Here is a 21,986-nt window from a genome sequence, read left to right as displayed (position 1 = left end):
GAAAAGAATGGAAGCCTTTGTTCAATTATTCAAAATTATTAATAATAAATAAATAAATGAAATTAAAAAATAAAAAAAAAGAATAGTAGTGACCAAAATGAATTTGATAACATGTTTCCAAATAAGCCCTGGCTAGAAAAGCATAAAATGAGAAGGTATTGAAAGTAGTCCATCATTGCACATTCAAAAGAAACAATGAGCCGTGTGTTCACAAATTGTAAAAATTAGGGAGCCTCTAAGACTGAGCAATGAATGTTTCAAAGGCTCCAGCTAAATTCCATAAGTAGGGTTTAATTCTATCCTGTCTATTTTACACTTCATGAAGGAAAAGAATGAAGATATCAGAGTACAGTGAAACCAATTTTCACTTCAAATGTTGACAGAACATGTATTGCTAGTTTAGAATTTGAGTCGAGCATGAACAGAGCCCAGACATTTCATCCGTTATCCTTAGCTGCTGTTGCCCATGCCGCCTTGCTGTGGAGTTGGAGGGTCCATCGCCATCTGCCATGCTTACGAGTCAGAGACTGGATCAGGTTGGGTGTTGATGCTCTGTTTTCCATTCCCACTGATAAGATTGGTGAGATGACCATTGAATTCTAAGCCATAGACATGTCCCATTTTAGAGCGTTTTGTCTCCAAATATCTACCGTTCTCCTTTGTAATGGGAGTTAGAAGTGGGACTCTGCCAGAAACTGCCAAACCATAGCCCTTGAGCCCAATGTACTTTGCAGGGTTGTTTGTCATAAGCTTCATGGTTCGAACACCCAGATCTCTTAGCATCTGCAACAATAGGCAGTGAATTCAGTTTACACGAATATTTTTAATTCTGTTAACAAGTCATCGGTTTACATGGATGATGAATTGATTACTCGTGTATGGTTCCAATTATTCAGTGATTTGAAGTTTTCTAGTTATAAGTTTCAATTACTTATTAGGACAAGGATGAATTCTTCAAATCACCCTTGCAGAGTTAGATAAATTCACTAGGTACCTGGGCACCAATGCCGTATTCTCTTGAATCAACAGGCAATCCCAGCTCTTCATTGGCTTCCACAGTATCACGTCCATCATCCTGCAGGTTATAAGCATGAAGCTTGTGTCCCAAACCAATGCCCCTTCCTTCATGCCCACGGAGGTACACCAATACACCCTTCCCTGCTTTCTCAATCTGTTGCATTGCAAGTGCCAGCTGATTTCCACAATCGCATCTAGCAGACCCAAATATATCTCCTGTGAGGCATTCCGAGTGTACTCTCACAAGAATATCTTGCCCATCACCAATCTCACCCTGTTTAAACCACAAGATTTGTTCAATTTACTTTCAAAAATGCCTCAAACACTATCAGAGGTGAGAAAATACTCTAATAAATGGAAAAATATGAAACCGGTCACCCTTTAAGTCATTTCATAGACATTGGGTTTTACTGATGCAAACTTCTAATGAGAGAACATCGGGCACAATGATGCATAATATCACTACCAATCATCAGATCAAGGACATGCAAATACTCATATCAAGGTGTATTTTTCACAAAAATGTAACCTCGTGAAATAGTGATAAAACTAGTAATCCATGATTTTGGGCTATACTTGACAAGTACGTTGTACAAGAGATGCAAAATTGAGACTTTTATTTTTATACGTGGAATTGAAAGTTGAAGCTTCTGCACACCATCTAACCATTTGCCAACTCTCATTTTTAATGTAAGTAAAAATAGATTTAATGTATTCTTTTACTAACAAATACCTTTTTATATTAAAATTTTAAAATTTATAATATAACATATGCTATATAGGTCATATACAGGTTACATATAATCATGTCATATAGAGAGAATGATTAAAAGGGTAACAATGGCTTAAATAGGTTGAAACCAACCTAAACACGATTCATTTAATAAATGGATCATGCAATTTAACACCATTTTACTTAACCAAAAGCTGCCCTCATCCTAATCTCCTACCACCTAAGCCATTGTCAACAGAATCTCTCTAAAACTCAACCACCTACTCCCCCACTTCAAAACTAACATTCTATCCAAAGTAAGCTCCTGCATGATAACTTTCCAAAGGCCTATGGTTTCCTGTACCTCATCTTCCCATTCACCCCATCATCAAGGTCATGTTTCCAACCAGCCCAAATTCTGTTCAACCCATCAACCATCTGACCAAGTCAGTCTGACCTAAAATCACAGGGTTGAGATAGAATATTGCTGGTCAAGATTCAGTTCAAGAATGGGATCAGACATGGAAAATAGCCACAAGGCCCCCATTCATCCAGCCCAAATTCAAGAGCTTGAATTTCAAAATTTTGTGCTAACTTGCTGCCAGATCCAGTCTGAACTAAGAATTGTGGGTTTAAGGAGCCCAGTATCTGACCTAGGGACAGATTTTCAGACATAACATATATTTTCAATGCCCTCCACTTTGTCCAACTCACATCTGATCCATAGTTCATTCATTTGGCACCCCATAGGTTTTCATTTGCTTAACTGGAGCAGGTTAGGCTTGTTTGGGTAAAAATTCAAGAGGACAAACAATCAATCAGACACTTGAATCTGCAACCACATTTTTTCATACCTTGGGATTGCTTAAAATAACTGATAATATAAAGAAGTTTGAGTTCTGAAATCACAAGCAGTCTGCAGTGCTCACCTTAACCATAGCAATATGTTCTATCCCATCTAAGATGGACCGATAGCAGTATGCTGTGAATGGCCCCCACATTGTAGGTATCCTTGCCCCAGCAGAACGATCCACTAATTTATCTCTCTTCCGCCTATATCTGCAATTCATATGCAAAACACAACAGAATAATTAAATTTCCAAGTGTTAGCAATGAAAGAATAGGACTGGAGTAATTGCAATAACTTTGCCTGTGATCCTAGAAGAAACAAGTGATTGAGATTCATGTTTCATGCACAAACACCTGAAACTATTTGCAACTTCAGATAAAAAGGATCTTGACAGAATGTTGGGACACAGCATACCTGATTAAATCAGCAATTGATATGATTTTTAAGTTCTCTCTCTCTGCAAATTGGCGAAGCTTTGGTAATCTCGCCATGGAACCATCATCATCCACAACCTCACATAAAACTGCAACAGGATCCAAGCCAGCTAGCATAGCAAGGTCAACAGAGGCTTCTGTATGTCCAGCTCTTTTCAGAACACCACCCTCCCTGTACTTCAACGGAAAAATATGCCCTGGGCGATTGAAATCTTCAGGCTTTGAATCTCTGGATGCAAGAGCCAATATTGTTGTTGCCCTATCACGAGCTGAAACCCCAGTGGTTGTACCATGCTTTGCATCCTACGAAAGTGAATCATATAAAATTAAAAAAAAAAAGTACTAAATAAAGTTGCAGAATGAGCAATAATTAAAATTGAATACAATTTTTAGAGATAAGTAAATGCAGAATCACTTATAGTGACAAAAACTTCCACTTGGCAACATATTCAAACAAATCTCCAATTTCATGTTACTAAGTAATAACAAATAACTACAAGAGTAATTTGAGGTTGTCAAAAAGATTTATCAAAATCTCCACCACCACAGCCATCATTGCCCCGTGGAAATTTAGCCAATTAAGCCACCTCTGCTACAAGAAAACAAAAGTGATTCTATCCAACACATTTTATTCCGAATTAAAGGCATTTCATATTGGCATTTTTAGGTCAAATGTTTTATTTCTTAAAATGTAATTGATTTCCAAAAGAGTCAAGAGAAACCATGATTCTAATAAACTTGAATTCCTCCAAAAATAAAATTGAAAAAGAAAAAAAAACATAGATTTCATAAAGGACCAAAAAAACAAAGGAAAAAAAAAGGACACATACCACTGACACTGTGAATGCAGTAGAAAGTTTCTCATCATTATCCTTTTGGGTTACCATCAAAGGAATTTCCAACCTCTCCAAATCTTCTCCTTTCATGCTCACACAAACAATTCCAGTCCCGTGCTTCACAATAAATGCCATAGCTTCAGGTGTTGCCAGTGAAGCTGCCATTATTAGGTCCCCTTCATTTTCTCTATCTTCATCATCCACAACCACCACTATCTGCAAGATCATTTCAGGTTAGTAATGGAAATAAATATGTGTATGTATTAAAAATTTAAGAAAACAAAGAATGAAAACAATAAGAAAATATTACTTATAACAAGAAAAAACTTGAAAAACAACAAACCTTTCCTTGACGAATGTCCTCAATGGCCTCTGGAATGGAAGAAAAACCTTCTGAGGGACGATCCAGATCAAATTCATCATTATCAATGGGAAATCCATTAGTTGCGGGAGCAGTATCTGCTTCAAGCGTTCCAAATGCTATTGCATCAGGCTGTATCTCAATTCCAACAGATTGGTCCTTGGTGATTGCAGCAACATTATTGCCATTGGAGTATGATAGGAGGCCACCTTCTCCAGATATCAATGTAGCTCTAGTTCTACCATCACCCTTGATAGTGAACGATGATTTGCTACCCAACCGAATCAAAGCCAAATCAGATGTATACCAATTTGACAAAGAGGGATTCACACCGTGCAGTCCATTAAACAATTTGAAGTTTTTGCATGCCCTACACCCAAAAGAAGGTTAGCAAGGCATTCATATCACAAAAAGGAAAGCAACGTGATTAAGATTGAAAAGATCATCATATTGAAAAGAATCATCATGTGCTGAATTAGAGTGCATTTGCAGAAAATTGCTAACATTAATAGATGCTTTTGTCGGGAAGTCTAAACTCCACAAAATGAGAATTGAGTTTTCCAAACTCTTTTCATGCCATAACTTGATGAATTAAATAATACCATATACCAGTCATATATGAGAGTATTCAACTCATCAAACCCGGGTAAAAGAGGAGGTTTGTTCAGTTGACAGCCAAAATGAAACATTAAGTCAAACCCTTGTGAACATAAATCACAAAAAATTTATATTTATTTCACTACTCAAACTCTTTTTCCCATCAACCATTGTTGATTATTTAGGACCTTATCTTCTGTTGAATAATGGTTGCTCAATCGCACCTTCCCTACCAGCCCTGTTCTCTAGCCCTGTGCTTATTGCATATATATTATTGCAATGATTCAACAGAAGATACAGTCCTAAATAAGCAGCAGTGATTGATGGAAACATAGAGTTTGAGTTGTGAAACAAAAGCATGGATGAGGCTTTTGTAGATTTGAGTTAGAACCCCAGAATTTATATAAAAATACGAGTTCTTACCAAGCAAACTAAATTTCATAATATGTGCAGAAGTTCTTCCTAATGATTTTTGGCAGCTTAATAAGAGAAAATACTTTTCTCGTTTATGGGAAAAGTCAATTATACCAGTCAAAGTTGAGAAAATGAAGAATGAAACAAACTTTTGAATCTCCCACACTTGTTTTGGTTTACCAAAAAAAAAAACTTTAAAAATAAAGAAAAACACACAAATATCAGTTGCAATGGGTGTGTAATAGATTCAGGTCTTCATCAGTAGGATACTTTCCATGTTCAAGAATCACCTCCCACACTCAACATCGAAATATAGGTACGACTTTCCCTCGATACCAAGGCCACATTGGTCAGGAAATCACTTTTTGGGAAAAAGAAAATAATTAATCCATGCTTATACAAATATCCTACATGGAATGCAACTTTGACACCAAAAGGATAGAACTTTCTTGCCCTACTGTGTGAGCATCTACAAGGCAAACCCATGTCGCTTCTATAATCTCAAATCACAAAATTGGGGGATGATCCTCACACATAATCCAAAATCGTATACATAATGACAAAAATTATCGATAACACCATTTGCCTTAAAACATATCCAAATCAAAGGAACAACAGAAAGATCAGCAGGTAAGAATCAAACTACATGCTCACAAAAGAGAAAACAAAGAATAGTGGGATTAAGCCCTAAAAAATGGAGGAAAAACAAAAAAGTTGCAATAGAGATAGCAAAGAGAAATGCTAAGAAAACCCAAAAAATAAAAATAAACAAAGAAATACCCAGATGAGCATTTGAATTTAAAAACCAGGATATGCCAACCGATGGAATTTCAAAAAATACAGAAAGTCGAGTTTAAAAAGAAAAGTGCTAAAAAAATGTATGAAACGCAACAGAATCTCCCAAAAAGGAAAAAAGAAAAAAGAAAAGAGGAACCCAGCATAATCACAAATTGGGCAGACATGGAAACTGTAAATCACGCCAAAACCTTACAGAAAATATAGCTCAGAAAATGCTAAGAAAACCCCCAAAAGAAAAAGAAAAAAAATATGAAAAATGATAAATGAATGTCAATCTATAAGAATCACAAACTGAATACAAGAAAGGAAACGTAAAATTCCAGAAATCCCAGGAAAAAACATGAAGGAAGCTTACCGTAAACGGGAAATAGCTGCTGTTGGGCAAGAAGCGTTGATGGAAGCCATTGTCGTGGGACTCAAACACGAATGAATTGAATGTTCAGAAAGGAAAATGGGCGGTCTTTTATTTGCTGCGAATCGCCGAAAATTGACAATGCGATGGATGTGAGGAAGGGAATTTATGGAAGAAGGGAACCTGAGAAAGGACGAGGAAACGTCTGGAGTAATGGGGGCAGCTGCCGCCCGCGGGTGACCTGGCAATGTGACGGCCCAATAATTGGCACAGAAGATGAGATGGCAAAGGTGACTTTGCGTATCCCACGCCTGCTGCATTCAATGACCTACCGTCTTCCCATTTAAGACATTATCCTAAAATTAGAAAAATATAATTTTAAGTAAAATTTAACCTAAATCCCATATTTGCGTGGATGCCATACCAACAACTTGCCGCCTGTCGGAATGTCTCTCTCTAGATATATAGAAATAACTTATCCCTTCTGAATTGGTCAGTTCCTTCCATCGCCTTATCCCTTTCCAAACAAGGTCTACTCTCTTCCAAAGCTTTTATCCGACAACAAATCCATTGATGCCATGCTCTATTTTATTTTATTTTAGTTAAAAAGGATAAAATAATTCTTATATTCATAATTTTAACCTTTTTTTTTTATATATTCTTTAAAAAAAATTATTTTTGATATAAATATCATTAACTATTTTAAATATTTTTATATAGTTTTTAAAAGAAAATATTGTTTTTATAAAAAATAATAATAAAAGCATTTTAGTCAAAATATGGTAAAATAAAAAAAGAATAAAGGGTTAAGATTTGCAAAATTAGGGTTTCAAACTTTCAATAACCCTTTTAATCAAATAACCAAAAAATAAATAATAAATAATAAAAATTCAAGTGAAAAATATTTTTAAAAACATTACCAGCTTGAAAGATTTTCTTTACTAACTTCCCTTTTAAACAAACACATGATAGTTTTAAAAAACATAATTAAGTTAGAATTGCTTTTTAAGTCAAACCAATTCTCTTATAATTCTTTTTATAATAATTTTAGAAAACGTTTTTAATTTTTTTTAAAAAATAAGATGTTTGATAAAAATTAAGAAATAATTTTTAAAAATTGAGACATTATTTATAATGTTTTTTCCTTAAATATTTTTTAAAAAACACTTCTATTAAAAATACTTTCAAAAAATCACTTTCAAATATATGGCTAATTTTTTTAATATTATAAAAAGTGTTAATTGTTTTTTGTTATTTTAATATTCATTTGTATTTAAGATATCATATATAAAAAAAGTTATTCACTATGAACATATAAATAAACATGTGATTGAAATATTGAGTAATAGTGAAATAGAGGGTGACGTAGGAGGGTGGGAGGGTCATGGGTGGAGGGCGGGTAATCGAAGCAAATGATAGGAGTGGGCGAGAGGAAAAGCGCAGGAGGGCCCAAACAGCCGCGAAGCTTCTGTGCCATTTTCATTGATCCCATCCCCATCTCCCCATCCAACCGGCGCCTTTGGTTTACGAAACGTCTTTTACTTTCCTTATAATGTATGCTTCCGGCTTCCTCTTCGCCGCCTCACCCCTTCTTTGACTTTGACCACAAAAACCCACGCCTCTTTGACATAACATTTGAGTCATCGCTCCCAAATTTTCAATATTAATCCCCTTCCCCTGTTTCTCCGTTTTATTCTCCATTTGGCCCCTCAACCAAAATTAAATTTAGAGCTTGTTTGGTAACCGTTATAGGAAGTATTTCTAACCCATCTAAAACGAAAAAAAATAAAATTAATACTAAAAAAATTAAAAATCACTTGTAAAACAAACTCTTAATTATTTTTAAATAAATTAAAGAATAGAATCAATATATATTGTTATATACATGCACTTGCTATTTGGATGGGTTTTTTTTTCTTAAATAAAAAGTTCAACTTGAAAAAAATTGAAATATAAAAGAACTACTTATAAAATTAAAATAGAATTTAAATAATTTTTTTCTAATTTTCATATTAAAGTACTGTTTGTTTTTTTTAACTTTTTATTGAAAACAATTTACTTTCGTTTTATTTATTTTATTTTTTGCTAACTTATTACTTATATTTATAAAAAAAATTATTGAATAGAAAAATTAAATTATTTGGGTTTTTTTAATGATAAAAATATTTTGTTAGTTTTTTTTTACTTCATAATATTTCATAAAAATAAGATATTAAAAAAATAAATAACTTATGTGGACCCCGCATTTCGACTCGCTCAATACGTTTCCCACTCGGATGGCGAGTTCGATTTTTATTTTGAAAAATTGATTTTTATTGATTATTTGAAAATGACTTGGAGTCGCCACTTATTTTTGTTTTATTTTTAAAGGGTAAACAAAATAAGAAAGAAAAACCCTAAGTGTGACTCCTTATTTTGGAAAAGGTGATCTACGAAAACCGGATCGGGTTCGGGGGTCAGGTTACTTATTGGGAAGGTACGGTAAAGACCGTAGCACCCCTCTAAGTCCCTAAAATCGGGTCTCTACTAATAGAATGAAGCTGACATGACAATCAATGAGAAAATCAAGGAATACTCGAATCAATCACGCACATATGAGAGTCAGAAAATGCATATAAACTAACAAGAGTGGGAATGAGTGTGTACCTGAGCAACGAGCCACTATGCGCTATCAAGATAGAGGGTTAGTGCAAAATAAAGATCATAAACATATCTCACATGTCACTAAATCGAGTACAAAATCATCAAAGGCACGCATGGCACTCCACTCAAAATTCATTTTTATTTTAAAGAAATTTTATTTGATGTTGGGCCCCCACCAAAGCCCGTTTATTTTGCATGAATTAATCTCATAAATCTCATCATTTGAGAATTACGAAGATTGATTTCTTTGCTTATTTTAAAACATTTTAAAAAAACAGAGAAGGTGTGACAATTGCTTGCCAGAAAGAAAAATGACAGCAAGATTTTATTAAGAATGGGAGGATTTTTGGAATCTAAACATTTTAAGGATGAAAAATGGGGAAGTTGGGATAGTTTGAGAATTTGGGATTTGGAAAAACACTTGAAAATGAGGTTAGGAAATTATCTTTAAAATAGCAATAATAAAAAAATAATAATGATAAAATGTAGAAAATCACATGGTCAAGGGTTGCATGCCAAAGGTGGCCATGCAAATCATAGAGAAGAGTGGGTCCAGGTTGCCATAGTCGGGTATTGGATATGAACTTCAGATATTTTATCCTTGGGTTGACTTTTCTGACACTTCATTCAAAACACCCGATGTGGCATCCTCTGCTTTATGTCTCTAGAATAGGGTACCCAAGCCTGGAATGATTTCCACCAGTCTTTTACATGCAGCTAATGATATGACAGCTTCAAGAAATCGCTCATAAACACTTTCCTTCAACTGAGGCACCACATTGTCATTGATCTTCAGGTGTTCAGCTTCATAAATAGCTTCCCGTGGAGTCTTCGGTATTATAAATGGATAATCTTGATGCATGATGAAACACCAAGCTCATCAGATTTTGGAGCATTCAGGATAATCATAACCAAAAGTCAGCATGAGAGCTCTTGAAAGAAAAGACCCCATCATTTTGAATCCTTAAACACATAGAAAAGGAAACGACTTCAGGTGCCTCTCTTTGATATACATGGTCATTAAGGGATGCAAATCCTGACAAGATTGCAATCTGCTTCAGCTCCAACACCAGATTAGGTAGTGAGTCAGCTGCTTGAACCATTCTGGCTTTTCTGGGTTGCACTCTCTTTCACTTCCTCAACAGCATAATAAGCCTTGGTGGGAATTCCTATCTCCTTAGAACTTACCAAACCCCTTCTGGTTATCACAACTTCCAGCCTTGTTCTCACAATCAGAATGATCAGCAGTGGAATCGTCTTTATGATGTCACTGGTATACTCACGACTCATGAGCTCTAGAGTCTCATCTTTGTGTCCAAATCCTTTCTGATTATAATTCTTACTCCTCATCAAGTTGTGCTGAAACACCTTCGCATCAAAATCGGAATCAACAGCCACAGACGGTGAAGAAGAAGACTCGGACTCGCCTAAACACCAAATGGAGAGAGGCTTCCGGCGCCGCCAACAGTGGCCATTGGATCAGACTGTTGAAAGTGGAAGGGCATTGTTTGGTGGGCGTAAACTGGTGGCTGTGATCACAATGGAGCCAAGCAGGCACCGTTTTCTGTCATTCACGCACTTAACCTCATAGCAAGAGCCACAACTCAACCCATTGTCGAGCGGAGCTATGCTCAAAGCTGCTGTGTTTGTCCCATAGATCACTTGTCCCATTAAATCTGCTATCCAAATGAAATACCTTCCTTCCGTCAACCTGAATATACTCCGAGCTCTCTTCATAAAACCCAAGAAGCTTCAGAATGCATCATGGTTCTCCTCTATCTAGGCATATGCTGCAGAGGTCATCAGAGGAGAGGGAAAGTGAAAGAGCTTCCATGGTTGCTTAGCGTTCTGGTGATGGCGGAGGCGTTTCGCCGCCGGCGGCAAAGTTCGATGACAGCTTTGCTCGCTCTATTTCTTTCTCAAGTTCGTTTTCCTTCACTCTTAGTTCATCTTCTCCATCGATTCAGCATTGATATCAATGTGAGGGAGCATACCCTCACTGAACAACTGTAAGGGATCCAGAGCATAGATAATTGATGGAAAGCTTCGAGCCGTCATGCCCTCCATTTTATCTTTCAACCACTTCATTTCCCGGTTTCAGAACTGATCATGATCTAGGGTCCAGAAAGGAATTTTCGACCACCTTTGAATTATTATAATATGCCACAATAGTCCCTTCAATCCAACTGATTATCCAGATGCCATCAACTGAACCAGAAACTAAAGGGTCTCAACGGCGAAGACACCCTGAGATTGAATGAACTCAAGATGCCTCATAAGGGACTTGCATATAACCTCCAGGAAAAACCACCCTGATTCAAACCTTTCAGGTGGAGATGGGAAAATCGATACAGTCAACAACCAAACATCAGGGGCAGCGGGAAGCCGCAAACAGAGTACCCATAATGGACACTGAATGAATCCCATAAACTTCATTTCACGCATCAGTCAATAGGCTCAGATAGAAGAGTGGATTGAAACTAATTTCAAATGAGTTTTAAAATGAAAACAAAGGTGGGAATACCGATATCTCACAAGAGACCCCAAAACAGGGGATATAAAACCAGTTAAGAATTGGACATGAGGCAAAAGCAAGCAAACCCAAATACAAGAAAAACAAACTGAAAAACCCAACAAGCACATTCAAACACCAAACTAGAAACTCATGGATATCCGGAAGCAAGATAAAGATGATAATGAACATAGGCCATACCTGAAAAACCTCCTTACAAACGAGAACATGCTTGGTTTCAAACTCTGTTTTTCTTTTTATATCACCTCCCTCAATGCTCTCTGGAATCCTCTCTATCTTGACCTCCAAGCCCAAAGGAATGCCCTGCAACTTCCCCACTCTGTTTTTCTCAGTTGCTCATTTTTCCTTTTTCCCCCTGCAAATATCTTCTAGTCAACCTTCCCTCCGTAGTAGCCTAAGCTCCAGGAAATCTCTCCAGAAATATGCTCTGTTATCTCTATCGTTCTCCCAGAGAGCTCCTACAGCCGCTCTCTCCAAAGCTCCCCCAAAAAATCTCTAACGGCAGCACTAAAGACCCCTCCTACAACTGCCTCTCCTCTCCAAGCAAAGGATCCCCCTCAAAATATCTCCAGGCAGCCTCGCAAAAAGCACCCCCTCCCCCAGTTGCCAGAGACGCTCCTCCACTACCCTGCCATGCAGCTTAACGGTTTTCAGCTTTTCTGCTGAATATATCTCCACGTGTCAAGCTTCCATTGGCCATCAAAACCACTAACTTGATTCTTTACTAGCCAATCTGGAAGAGACACGTGGCTCCTTGAGAGCCTTCCACCTGCAAAGAAAAACTTACAGCAAATGTGATAAAACATGAGCCATGGGGGTCTACAAATATGCCCCTCTTCGATAGAGTTCACGAGTGTAAGGAATATGATCAATGAAGTGAAAGCAAGTGTGAATAGTGAGTGGAATGAAGTGAACTCTACCGAAGAACCAAGGAGACCCCCATAAAGACACTAGTGAGATATAAACTCACTAAGACTAACAGATAAACAACGAGGCTCTAATCCTAAAAGGAAATGATGTCTCAAAAATGCCTCTACAGCCACACTAATGATCCAAGCTCCCTCTAAGACGTCTCCAAAAGTGACTCGAAGATCAATGTCAAAGATGAGTAACAGTCGAACCACCCTGGAGTACAAGAAAGAATGTGCCCGAAGGAAATTGCCCTATGTGAACTACATGAGAAGACTAGGTGTAGGGTGCCCAACGACATGACAAAAATACGTGTTGTGATCTCAAAAGATTGTGTCATGTGCAATGGAAGGGGAAGTCTAGAAGAGTAATGATGAATAGGCGATAAGCATCAAGTAACTAGAGTGAGGAAAATGACTCTGAAAAACCAAAATGGAGGAATAATGGCGACTCAGAATGCAAAGAAGACTCAACTATGCAGGCGTGACTCGGAGATGAACAAGACTCAACTCAATCCGACAAAACAATGACCGATCGATATAGGTGCGGTCCCGACTCAGACTGACATGATAATGACCGATCGATATAGGTGCGGTCCCAGAAACTAAACTGATAGGAAGATGGCCGACCGATATAGGTGCGGCCCCGACTCAAACTGACATGATGAATGACCGATCGATATAGGTGCGGTCCCGACTCGAACTGAACTGATAGGAAGATGGCCGATCGATATAGGTGCGGCCCCGACTCAAACTGACATGATGAATGACTGATCGATATAGGTGCGGTCCCGACTCGAACTGAACTGATAGGAAGATGGCCGATCGATATAGGTGCGGCCCCGACTCAAACTGACATGATGAATGACCGATCGATATAGGTGCGGTCCCGACTCGAACTGAACTGATAGGAAGATGGCCGATCGATATAGGTGCGGCCCCGACTCAAACTGACATGATGAATGACCGATCGATATAGGTGCGGTCCCGACTCGAACTGAACTGATAGGAAGATGACCGATCGATATAGGTGCGGCCCCGACTCAAACTGACATGATGAATGACCGATCGATATAGGTGCGGTCCCGACTCGAACTGAACTGATAGGAAGATGGCCGATCGATATAGGTGCGGCCCCGGACTCTAACTGACATGATGAATGACCGATCGATATAGGTGCTGTCCCGACTCGAACTGAACTGATAGGAAGATGGCCGATCGATATAGGTGCGGCCCCGGACTCTAACTGACAAGACAAATGACCGATCGATATAGGTGCGGTCCCAGAAACTGAACTGATAGGAAGATGGCCGATCGATATAGGTGCGGCCCCGACTCAAACTGACATGATGAATGACCGATCGATATAGGTGCGGTCCCGACTCGAACTGAACTGATAGGAAGATGGCCGATTGATATAGGTGCGGCCCCGGACTCTAACTAACAAGACAAATGACCGATCGATATAGGTGCGGTCCCAGAAACTGAACTGATAGGAAGATGGCCGATCGATATAGGTGCGGCCCCGACTCAAACTGACATGATGAATGACCGATCGATATAGGTGCGGTCCCGACTCGAACTGAACTGATAGGAAGATGGCCGATTGATATAGGTGCGGCCCCGGACTCTAACTGACAAGACAAAGGACCGATCGATATAGGTGCGGTCCCAGAAACTGAACTGACATGATGAATGACCGATCGATATAGGTGCGGTCCCGACTCGAACTGAACTGATAAGAAGATGGCCGATCGATATAGGTGCGGCCCCGACTCAAACTGATATGATGAATGACCGATCGATATAGGTGCGGTCCCAGAAACTGAACTGTCATGACAAAGAGATGGCCGATCGTATAGGTGCGGCCTCGACTCAAACTGACACGATAATGACCGATCGTATAGGTGCGGTCCCGGAAACTGAACTGTCATGACAAAGAGATGGTCGATCGTATAGGTGCGGCCCCGACTCAAACTGACACGATAATGACCGATCGTATAGGTGCGGTCCCAGAAACTGAACTGACATGACAAAGAGATGACCGATCGTATAGGTGCGGCCCCAACTCAAACTGACACGACAAGATGATGAATGACCTGATCAAGTGACCCAAAACCAAAGGATGACCCAGATAATGATGCAAGTAAACTCGGGAGGGGATATGCCCCAGTATGACAACTCATAAGGATCGACAACTAGGTCGAAAGATAATGAAGCCTGTGAAAGGTCCGATGATCTCGGAGAAGGAGGGTATGCCCCAGTATGCAACTCTCGGGGTCGACAACTAGATCAAAAGTGAATGAAACCTGTCGAAGGTCCAATGCTCTCGGAGATGGGGTATGCCCCAGTATGTAATGATGAATAGACAGAGAATGCAAAATGCCTCAAAACTACTGTACTCTGAGATATGCTCATCCATCATGTAATGAAAATGTCCAACCTCAAATAAGTAATGCCAAACAGGACTATGTATCGTGATACCATGCTGACTAAACAGAAATGACTGACGAATAAAAACAATGATGACCAATGCCCGAAATGCGAAAAACAAGCAAATCAACACTCAACATGCCAACTATCAAAATGAAAGCATCAACACTAATAAGTCAGCAATCTGTCAGGCCCTGCCATCATGGAAGATGTTGAACCTAAAGTCCAAAAGATATATGAAAGCACAACCAAGGTGATCGAGGACTGATCTACATCTCCTCATAATCGAGAAAGGGGTGAGGTCATGTGCCATGGTAAGATGTGTAGGATAAAAGAAGGTGACGATCAGGCTCCGGTATGATAGAAAGCGTGAAAGTATCCATAGTGAAATGTCTGAGTATGAAATGAAAGGTATGGAGATATCCGATATCATCCAAGTATGCCGAGAAGACTAAACCCGAGGTGTCGATAACTCCATAACCCATCGTAAGCAGCAATCACAAACAGGAAGTCAAGCCTCAATGTCAAAACCTCTAACAAGGTGGCTATGCCCCAATGAAAAATGCTCTCCATCCCGGCTATGCCCCAGTGTAAAGTAGTGTATCCGAGTCAACAAATCAATCAACCTCCACTCCTGGTGCCAAAACTGAAGCATCTCAACATAATCCATATGAATCAGAAACCCCGGGCTCTATGAATGTGACTGAGGTGGCTATGCCCCAATATAAACCATCTGAAGAGACTATGCTCCAAGATAAATCAAAGTCCATCGCCAATGAGAGGGCTACACCTCCAAAATAAATCGTCATCTCATGAATCAACCATCAATGAGTAGAGTGTGTCCCAATGTAGAGCATCGAGTAGAGTGACTGTATCTCCAATAGAAACGCCCTCTGAAATGGCTATGCCCCAGTGTAGGGTCATCCCACTACTCCTAACCCACCATAACCCAAGTGAAGAAGCAAACTGACTATGCTTCAGTGCAAAGCATCATCCCGAAAGAAAACGTCATCGATGAGCGGGGTATGCCCCAGTGTAGATAATGTCGCCTCTGAAAATCCATCACTGATAAGAGGGGTATGCCCCAGTGTAAATCATCATCTCAACTCCCCATCCATCATGCTCCGAGAAATAATCTCCGACCAAGCTCGAGTATTGCCCATGTGTGAGCTATCAAACACGATGTAAAGTAATGGCCTCAGGGTGGTCTTCAGACACAGGACGTAACGTAGGCTAAGGTAATAGGATGAAAGAAATGAAAGGAAACTAGGCTCAAAGATCCCAATGATATAATCCCCATACCTCTCGTGCATGAAATGCAATGCATAGAAAACGTCATGAGTCCCGGACCTAGGGGTCCCTACACGAAAAACGGTGATAAATGAATGGTCACATCGAATAAACAAGAATAACATGTGGATGCTGAACCCATGTCGAACATCGAGCAGGATGAGAAAATAATGAAATCCGATGAGGCAGGGTCAAACGGAGGAATAAAATAAGGATAGAAGAAGGCGCGAAGATAGAAAAATGAGTGATGGTCAACCTGCATCAAAGCATGGAAAGTAGTCACATCCGAAATAAATGGAATGATGGATAGAGCAATGATCCAGAGATACTAAAGAAAAGTCGCTCGTCTCTCTCACAAAAATCGAATGGATGACTCATACTCTCACCCAAAATGTACACCAAGATAGAATCTCAGAAAGAAGCTCTCATACGAACTCTCTCTGACACATAAACTAAATGAAGCAAACCGGCATGTCCATACACATGTCCAATGGAAAAATAATAAAATGAACAATGCGCTATCCTTTTTTTTTTTTTGCCCATACTCTGATCAATAATGAATGAACTCCCATGAAAATGCATACCCAAATGATCAAACCCTCTCCACATACGAATGTAACATGAATCCTCACCAACAAGACAACCTCTCAAAATAACATCTCTGAACCACTGCCCATGGGGTGAATGATAGGAAAGAATGTGACAACCCTCCATGCAGTGACGTGTGAGAAACCACCACTCAAGGTGGAACAAAGATAATGTCGAGTAAGTAATGATGTGAGAAAAGACAAAGAACGAATATCGCAAATGGTGATATGTGATATCGGAAAATAGTGATGAAATGATGACCAAGTGGAAGATATCACAATGAAGAGTGAGGAATGAGACTCGAATATGTGTGCCAGGTCTAGAACTCATGACGTATCCAAACATAGCATGCAAGCACTACAGGGTCCCTAACCCGGTGTAATAGGTAAATGAGGTGATGAAAGAAAAGGCTATGATGCTCGTGCGAGGCTCAAAGGGCTAGCAATGGATAACTCTATATGTGAGGGTGATAAAGTAAATAGGCTCCTGAAATGATGGCCACCCATCCTTTGACCAAAACCTTGAACATCGTGCTTTCAAGATCTCACATGGCCAATACTGAAGACTGGCATCCATCCAACAAGGTCATGGCGACTCCTCTAAAATCGTACGAAAGCCCCCACTGATGCTCTGTGATAATCATCAATGTCCTCGGATAATCACCTCACTCTATCATCATAATCCACTCACCATCGTCTCATAAAAAAAACATCATCTCTAATCATCCTGACTCTCTGAAGTCATGTGCAATGGCTCAACAACATCGTCAAGTAGTCAAACCACTCTCTCATCATGATCCATATATCATCGTCTAGAGCTCATCTCAGGTCTAGCCATCTCGGACTCTGCCTGGTCAAATCAAGGAAATGATGGAAATAGGCAAGGGTACTGTAATATACGAAGGCGAATAGGAATGGTAAGGTCGTGTAACGGTACCAAGGGATGGTGTCATGTCAAGCTCAAAATGGGTAAGTCATCAAGTCCACAGAGTCAAGGTGTGGATATGGATATGGTACTACTCTAATCAGAAGGTGAGATGAGTCACAGTCTCGAACTCCCTAGGTCGATCTCCTGATCCTAGGTCAATAGGCTCAATATCCTCCATGATAGGTCAGGCCAGAGTGATCGTGACGCGCAAATGAATAGATGTCCCAAGTCAAAAGTACAACACATCATTTGATATATGGTCCTGTGATGGCAATCTATAACTGGAAATATGACAGAAACCCTGGAGTCATAAAGGTGTCCACTGTGAGATGGCTACAAATGTGACCAAAGAATCTCCATCAATAATCCGAGATAAAAGAGGTGTGAAAAACACACTATCACGAGATCAATACTCCATCTATAACCACATATCCTTGAATCAACTTTCAACTCGAGCTCCATAAGAGAAAAATAATAAGGTGATCAAGGCGAATCTCTCGAAGACAGTGTGGATGTGAAAAATGCGCCTTTCACCTTTCCGTAATGAAAATATGAGCATCGAGTTGAAAATCGAACCAAGGATCAGACAAATGATGAGGTACTGAGCCCGTGATAAGCATACAGTGTAAAAAAAAGATGATCAATGAACATATCCCAAAGCATCGAGTGAGTGACAACAAAGTGAAGGGGTGTGTCGAGCCAAGAAATGAGAACGAAAACCCTAGGAAGAAAACATGCTAAACTCATCGAGTGAAAAACATAATACAAGGTGACATGACAATGGTGGTCCAACTGATACTCAAACTCATACCAATCTCCGAGCACTCTCAACTGGAGACTAAAAAGAGGGAATACTGGATCCGAACTGTAACTAAAGAGGCTCTGAAGGCCCTCAGATGCACCCACGTGTAGGGAGGGAGTCCTAATCGAAGGATCTACGGCTCAACCTACGAGGTCAAGGTGGCTCTACATGGATATGGGTAGACTTTAAAAGAATCCTAGCAGAAGCGATCATACCCTCCAGCGGTACGCAACCCTCTGCACGCCTCAGAAGAGACGGGGCGCTTCCACGCAAGGTGGACATCACATCCACACATGCACTGCCTCGACATCCCAGGGGGTTTCCTATGGTGAAACCTCTCAAACTCTCAACGCTCGAAAGTCAACTAGAGTGCACAGTGAATGGTGTGGGTGCATCCGAAACCCTAAGAAGCTAAAGCAGAAGATGAAACACACTGGTCGCATAAATATCCATGAAACCTAGCTCAGGGCTATACAGGTCTTCAATGATCGGACTCCAATCGACAACCATGCGCCGCTCGCCTCCAGAATGCTCCCAAACATCGGTATAGCCCATCGCTAGACCCTACTCTTAACCTCTATCTCGGTCAGAGTACAAGCACACACAAGGTCTCACACTTGCAAAAGTGAGAACCGTAATGAAGGAAGTGACCGAGACTAGAGAGTGAGAGATAAGGGGATAGATGTGCGACCCACATAAACAAGCGGCACGCAGTCATGCAAAAGGAGGGCAGTCATGCAACACGCAATCAGGCAAAGCTCAGATATATCATCAATGTACACACAAGGTAAGCGAGAATACAACAATCAGATGGATAGTGATACAATCATCATGCTCAAAGACGATCAAAATAATATACAAGTCAGAAAATTAACATGTCAAGTCGAGTGATATACAGTAGTGAGTGTATGCATATGAAGTGATCAAAGCAATAATGACAAAATCAGAATCAATGTGCTAAACAAGGTGATAAGATCAATCATCAATAACCCAGCATGTCAATGTCTCAAACGAATACATCAATGAAACACAGAAGAAAACATGGTATCAGAATTCTCAACCAATATAAATCAATCAACACGATCGACGTGTCAAAGTCTCAAGTGGATATAAAATCCAAGTATGCATCAAATATCCTCAATGTGCAATCAAGAAATGGGTATCCGACGATCGTCCAATCGAATGCCACGTTTGCTTCACTCTAAGTTCAAGCTTGACCCTCTACGGTCCCCAGCGGAGTCGCCATTTTGTGGACCCCGTATTTCGATTGCTCGATGCGTTTCCCACTCGATGACGAGCTCGATTTTTATTTGAATTGAAAAATTGATTTTTATTGATTATTTGAAAATGACTTGGAGTCGCCACTTATTTTTGTTTTATTTTTAAAAGGGTAAACAAAATAAGAAAGAAAAACCCTAAGTGTGACTCCTTATTTTGGAAAAGGCGGTCTGTGAAAAACCGGATCGGGTTCGGGGGTCAGGTTACTTATCGGGAAGGTACGGTACGGACCGTAGCACCCCTCTAAGTCCCTAATGTCGGGTCTCTACTAATAGAATGAAGCTGGTGTGGCAATGACGAGGAAATCAATAAATACTCAAATCAATCATGCACATATGAGAATCAGAATATGTATAGAAAATAACCAGAATATGAGCGGATGCGTACCTGGGAAGCAAACAGCAACGCGCTAACATGGAACAGGGTTAGTGAATTATGAACAGATATAATTAAGCGCATATCAAGAACAGAGCAAATCAATCATGCCGGGAAAGCCAATCAACTAATCAGTAAATCAATCATGAAATCACATATGTAGGGCCCCCACCAAAGCCCGTTATTTTTGCATGAATTAATTCCGCAAATTCCATCACTCGGAATTACAGAATTTAAATTCATGTTTATTTTAAAATATTTTAAAATTATGAAAAATTCGAAGGCGGCTCGCCGAAAAGAAAGTGGCGGCCAAATTTTATAGAAAATGGGATTTTTGATACCTAAAACTCTAAAGATGAGAGATTTGATGATTTGAAGTCGCTTTAAAAAAAATAAAAAGATAAAATAATAATAATAATAATAATAATAATGACATAAGCTAGAAAAACATTTGAAAACGGAGTTAGGAAATTATTTTTGAAAACAAAGGGAAAGAATTTTGGGGGGTGGCACGTGGCTCAGAAAGGTGGCCATGCTAAAGTGGCCATGCAGTGCGCATTTTCTCATGTTGTTCTACTTTGCATCTTTGAAGCAATCAGTGCACTCCTCTGTATTGTTCCCTTCGCGATGAACCGCTTGATCATTACCCTTTTTGTTTGTCCAATACGATGAATGCGCATAACAGCTTGTTCCTCTACAGCTGGATTCCACCATGGATCCAAAACAAAGGCATGGGACGCAGCCATTAGGTTTATTCCAACTCCACCAGCCTTCAATGACATTAGCAAGACCAGGATGTGGCTTTCCTCTGAGAATTGTTTAATCACTTTTTCCCGTTGCTGCTGATTCAGAGTTCCATCCAGACGAACAAATGATATGTTACTCCGAGAAAGGGGAATCTGCAAGAGGTCGAGAAAGGCAGTCCACTGGCTAAATAAAATACTTTTGGAACCTACAGAGCAGAGATTTTCTAGTTCAAGCAAAAGAGCAGCAACTTTGGATGATTCCACCCAATTTCTGTTCTCCAGCCGAGCATGAGGAGCTAGGTGATCCTGTTCCAGGACCAGAGTTAGAGTCAATGCAGGAGGGAGCGGACCGAAGCTCCTCGAAGATTGGAGTTGCAGCCAATCTTTGGAGTGATGGTTTGAAAGACTAGAGTGCGCTCAAGCAGAGGTGAGAGGCTCTGTCCCAGGCCATGAGATTTCTGATCGTCCGATGAGTGGATGGACGACTGATGCTCGCGGTGGTGACGGCAGCGGTGGTGCAGACGGGGTGATTCTGAAGAGAAAAAAACATTGGACTTCTTCAGTGGGCGTCGCCGGAGACGAAACTCGCGACTGTTGCTCCTCTGAGCTTCCTTAGCGCCACGGATGGTATCAGCCAGACCCGAGATCCTCCTGCAGCAGTGAATAAGGCATCCAAATACTTGTATCATTCTCAAATATTCATTCGGAATGGTCAAGGTCAGCTAAACTGGAGCAGTTCGGTGAAGACAGCAGCAAGAGTGCACTCACGGCAAGGTGCAATGGCATCTGGTTCGTCAACCAAAATCAATCATATATGAAATAAAACTCACAACTCAGAGCACATGATTTCCGGCATGAGATGGCATGAAAATATCACTCTTCTCATAAACGACATAGTCAATGGTAGTCATGAAGGGGGCTTTCTCTGAAAATGGCTCTAGTTCACTAGGCAAGGCAAGGTCCTCCTTATTGTAGAAATTAGGAAACTCTTGAGTTAATGGCAACACGACTTCTTTCTCGTTGATCGGTATAATATCCTTAGTGACAAACTGATCCAGATCAACCACGGCTGTAGTATTTCCTCAAGATACA

General features: G+C 39.9%; 1 protein-coding gene across 1 annotated transcript; it reads right to left on the bottom strand.

Annotated features, from left to right (window-relative positions):
* Positions 1-156: 156 nt before the first annotated feature.
* On the bottom strand, positions 157-6,684 carry LOC100248717 (bifunctional riboflavin biosynthesis protein RIBA 1, chloroplastic). The gene is made up of 7 exons (XM_002267338.4): positions 6,375-6,684; positions 4,193-4,580; positions 3,844-4,065; positions 2,994-3,316; positions 2,659-2,788; positions 995-1,291; positions 157-783 (listed from the first exon to the last, which is right to left on the bottom strand). The coding sequence occupies exons 1-7, from the start codon at positions 6,422-6,424 to the stop codon at positions 514-516; spliced, it is 1,680 nt and encodes a 559-aa protein (XP_002267374.1). The 5' UTR covers positions 6,425-6,684; the 3' UTR covers positions 157-513.
* Between the last annotated feature and the right edge of the window lie 15,302 nt (positions 6,685-21,986).

This window comes from Vitis vinifera, chromosome 3, assembly GCF_030704535.1.
Source record: "Vitis vinifera cultivar Pinot Noir 40024 chromosome 3, ASM3070453v1".
NCBI classification, from domain to species: Eukaryota; Viridiplantae; Streptophyta; class Magnoliopsida; order Vitales; family Vitaceae; genus Vitis; species Vitis vinifera.
Note: the sequence above shows the minus strand (reverse complement) of the source record. Positions and strands in the feature narration are given on the sequence as shown.

Coding starts and splice junctions, on each gene's coding strand:
- LOC100248717 (XM_002267338.4), bottom strand. CDS start 6,424: ATGGCTTCCATCAACGCTTCTTGCCCAACAGCAGCTATTTCCCGTTTA. Junction 3,317..3,843: donor CTGCATTCACAGTGTCAGTG/GTATGTGTCCTT, acceptor TCACTTTCGTAG/GATGCAAAGCATGGTACAAC. Junction 784..994: donor AATACGGCATTGGTGCCCAG/GTACCTAGTGAA, acceptor CTATTGTTGCAG/ATGCTAAGAGATCTGGGTGT.